At 52.4% G+C, this 2,769-nt stretch overlaps 1 protein-coding gene across 1 annotated transcript; it reads right to left on the bottom strand.

The window, feature by feature from the left end:
- Positions 1 to 604: 604 nt before the first annotated feature.
- Positions 605 to 2,236, bottom strand: LOC123418784 (probable 3-ketoacyl-CoA synthase 20). Its single transcript, XM_045107063.1, has 2 exons — positions 1,524 to 2,236; positions 605 to 1,435 (listed from the first exon to the last, which is right to left on the bottom strand). Exons 1-2 carry the CDS (start codon positions 2,214 to 2,216, stop codon positions 623 to 625), a joined length of 1,506 nt encoding a protein of 501 aa, XP_044962998.1. The 5' UTR covers positions 2,217 to 2,236; the 3' UTR covers positions 605 to 622.
- Positions 2,237 to 2,769: the final 533 nt, after the last annotated feature.

Here is a 2,769-nt window from a genome sequence, read left to right as displayed (position 1 = left end):
GTTTGCAGACCATTCACAATAAATATCCTTGAAACAATTCATTTAACTTCCATTTTATGTTTCAGATAATTTTGGTTTCAGGGTTGCAGTTGGTCTCTGCGCCAACAAGTCATCTAGTAATCCAGGATGAAAGGGATATGTCAGACCCCATTAGCTATGAAGACATTGACACAACTGTCTTCGTGTTTGGAGTGTTATATTCTTCTTCCCCACGTCCAATTCACCAGGCATTGTAAGGATTTACGGATTTAGCCATGCTTCTTCCCTACGTTTTCTCTTCTCTCAAACTGCCTAGTCTCCTCTGCCTATGAGGTCTACGGCCATCACACAAATCCAATTTTACAACACATCAATCTTGCTCCGTTTCATGTTTGTCAAACGGCCCAGACGACAAAACTGACGGGAACTAAACTAAATTTTAGCCAACCTGCACATAGCTAGACGGTTTGCATAAACAAATTAAAGATAAGCTCTAAAATCACACTCCACTCCATACTAGCTCCTGTCAATCATCAATTTTTCTTCTGACAAACTGCCAATCATCATTTTTATTCTCAAGTACAGTGCACAATAATCATCCTTTTTTGGTTCTTGTTTCGATATAGCGCAAGATTCACATGTTTTACAATTCATAGGATGCATCGTCATCGATGGGCATCACCTTGGGCACATGGACCGGAAGAAGGTGAATGTCTTGTGCCCAGGGGCTGCCCTCCTCCACGGCAACGGCGCCGTCGACCGTCCTGACCGCCTTCCACACGGCGCTGTTGCATTTGAACCCGGAGCCGAAGGCAATCTGCCACACGCGGTCTCCCCTCTTGATCCTGCCCTTGGCCTCGCAGTAGGCGAGCTCGTACCAAAGCGAGCTGCTCGACGTGTTGCCGAACCTGTAGAGGGTCATCCTCGAGGGTTCCATGTGCCACTCACTCAGCTTCAGGCTTCTCTGCAGCTCGTCCAGCACGCCTCGGCCCCCTGCGTGGATGCACAAGTGCTGCAACGCCAGAGTGAAGTCGGGGATGCACGACGACCTCGCCTTAGCACGGAACACCCGTGTAAGCACGACGGAGCAAAGGAACCGGAGCTGCTCACGCAGCGGTAGGACGAGGGGGGCAAGGGTGGTGATGTTGGAGCGGAGCGCGTCGCCGGCAACGGACGTGAGATCCTTGGAGAGTGACACGCCCAAGCTCCCCATGCCGTCTTCCTCCTGGGTCACGCATGCGTAGCTCCTGTCGCTAGGGCCGTGGTGCGTGCGCACCGTGTGGATCAGCTGGTACTTGGCGCGTCGCCGCTCGCTGCGGCGGTTCGACAGGAGAACTGCCGCGCCGCCCATCCGGAACAGCACGTTGCTCACCAACATCGGCCGGTTGTTGCCCTGGTACCCGTTTAGGCTGAGGTTCTCCGTGCTGACAACCAATGCGTATGTGTCATGGTACACCTGCATGCGGCGTATTTTTACCGGTTATATATATTAGCACGCTACCTGTACATCAACTAGCGTTTACTCCTAGATCAAGCATGCTTACCTGAAGCAGGCGTCGGGCGAGGTCAATGGCGATGACGCCGGCGCTGCAGCCCATGCCACTAAGGTTGTGGGTGACGACGTCGTGGGGCAAGCAGTAGCGGTTCACCAGGAGCGAGGTGAAGGAGGGCGTGGGGCTGTAGAGGCTGCAGTTGACGACGACCACGCCGATGTCCTCCGGCCGTACGCGGGTCTTGGCCAGCAGGTCGTCGACCACGCCGAAGACGACGGCGTGAGACTCCTCGTTGGCGGTGCGGAGGCACATGTCCGGCGGCACCACGATGAGGGACGCAGGGAAGTGCGTCGCATCGCCGAGCCCGGACCGCTCCAGAATCCTCTTCTTGAAATCCATGCTCTCCGCGTTGAACGCACCATTTAGCCTGTAATGGTGGAGGGACTGGGCGCGGGTGGCCTCGTGCGCCGGCGCGGGCTTGTACGCGGCGAAGTTCACCAGGTACACCGGCCGGAACGACCAGGCGTAAACGTACGCTGCCGCCATTGCGCTCGCTACGGACACGGCGGCCATGGCGCCATGCGCGCCGTGCAGAAGGGCATACACGCCGCCAGTTGACAGCAGCATGGTGATTACCGCGAGGAGCAGTGTGACGGCGAGGGGGTGAGGCTGTTGGCCGACGAGACGACGGTACAAGAGCTTGGCCTGGTTTCCCATAACCTTTTTTTCGAACTCATTGTCCATTGGAATTTGTATACGGTGGATCTTTCTCCACCTGAAAGAACGATCGAGTGGTCAATCTAGGCTTGGGAGCTTGCAGCATGGCGCGGGAAGATTTATATATGTTTTGATATATAGATATATATATAAATTGACGGATGCAACTTCCCGTGCAAGCACCAAAGCGGACAAAACAGGTGACACACATGGCAAGTTTTCATCACATCGCAAAAAAACCATGCCAAGTTTTCATCACATCAATTCCTCAACAAGAGAAATTTGAGTGAGCACGTGCATGGTACAAACCCGGCTTGTTCTTTCTGTCTTTGAGCTTACTGGCAAAAGAGCACGTGGATTGAAACGGAAAGAAAAAATTCAATACATCCATGTCATTTATTTAAACATGGCATCCCATCTGTATTGCCTCTCAGCATAAGATGAACATCGACTTTCTTTTTTTCCCTGTGAAGTTTTGACGAGGGATGCATGCTATTGATGGTTTCTTTTGTCTTCAATCTGATTTTATTGAGGTGTTCATTTGCAATATGGCACGAATATGAAAAAATACATATTGTGC

The sequence above is a fragment of the Hordeum vulgare genome, chromosome 1H (assembly GCF_904849725.1).
Source record: "Hordeum vulgare subsp. vulgare chromosome 1H, MorexV3_pseudomolecules_assembly, whole genome shotgun sequence".
NCBI lineage: Eukaryota > Viridiplantae > Streptophyta > Magnoliopsida > Poales > Poaceae > Hordeum > Hordeum vulgare.
Note: the sequence above shows the minus strand (reverse complement) of the source record. Positions and strands in the feature narration are given on the sequence as shown.

Bases quoted from the DNA above. Each gene is read 5' to 3' on its own strand.
- LOC123418784 (XM_045107063.1), bottom strand. From the start codon at position 2,216: ATGGACAATGAGTTCGAAAAAAAGGTTATGGGAAACCAGGCCAAGCTC. The intron at 1,436-1,523 runs GTAAGCATGCTT...CGCCGCATGCAG, and splicing joins TCGCCCGACGCCTGCTTCAG to GTGTACCATGACACATACGC.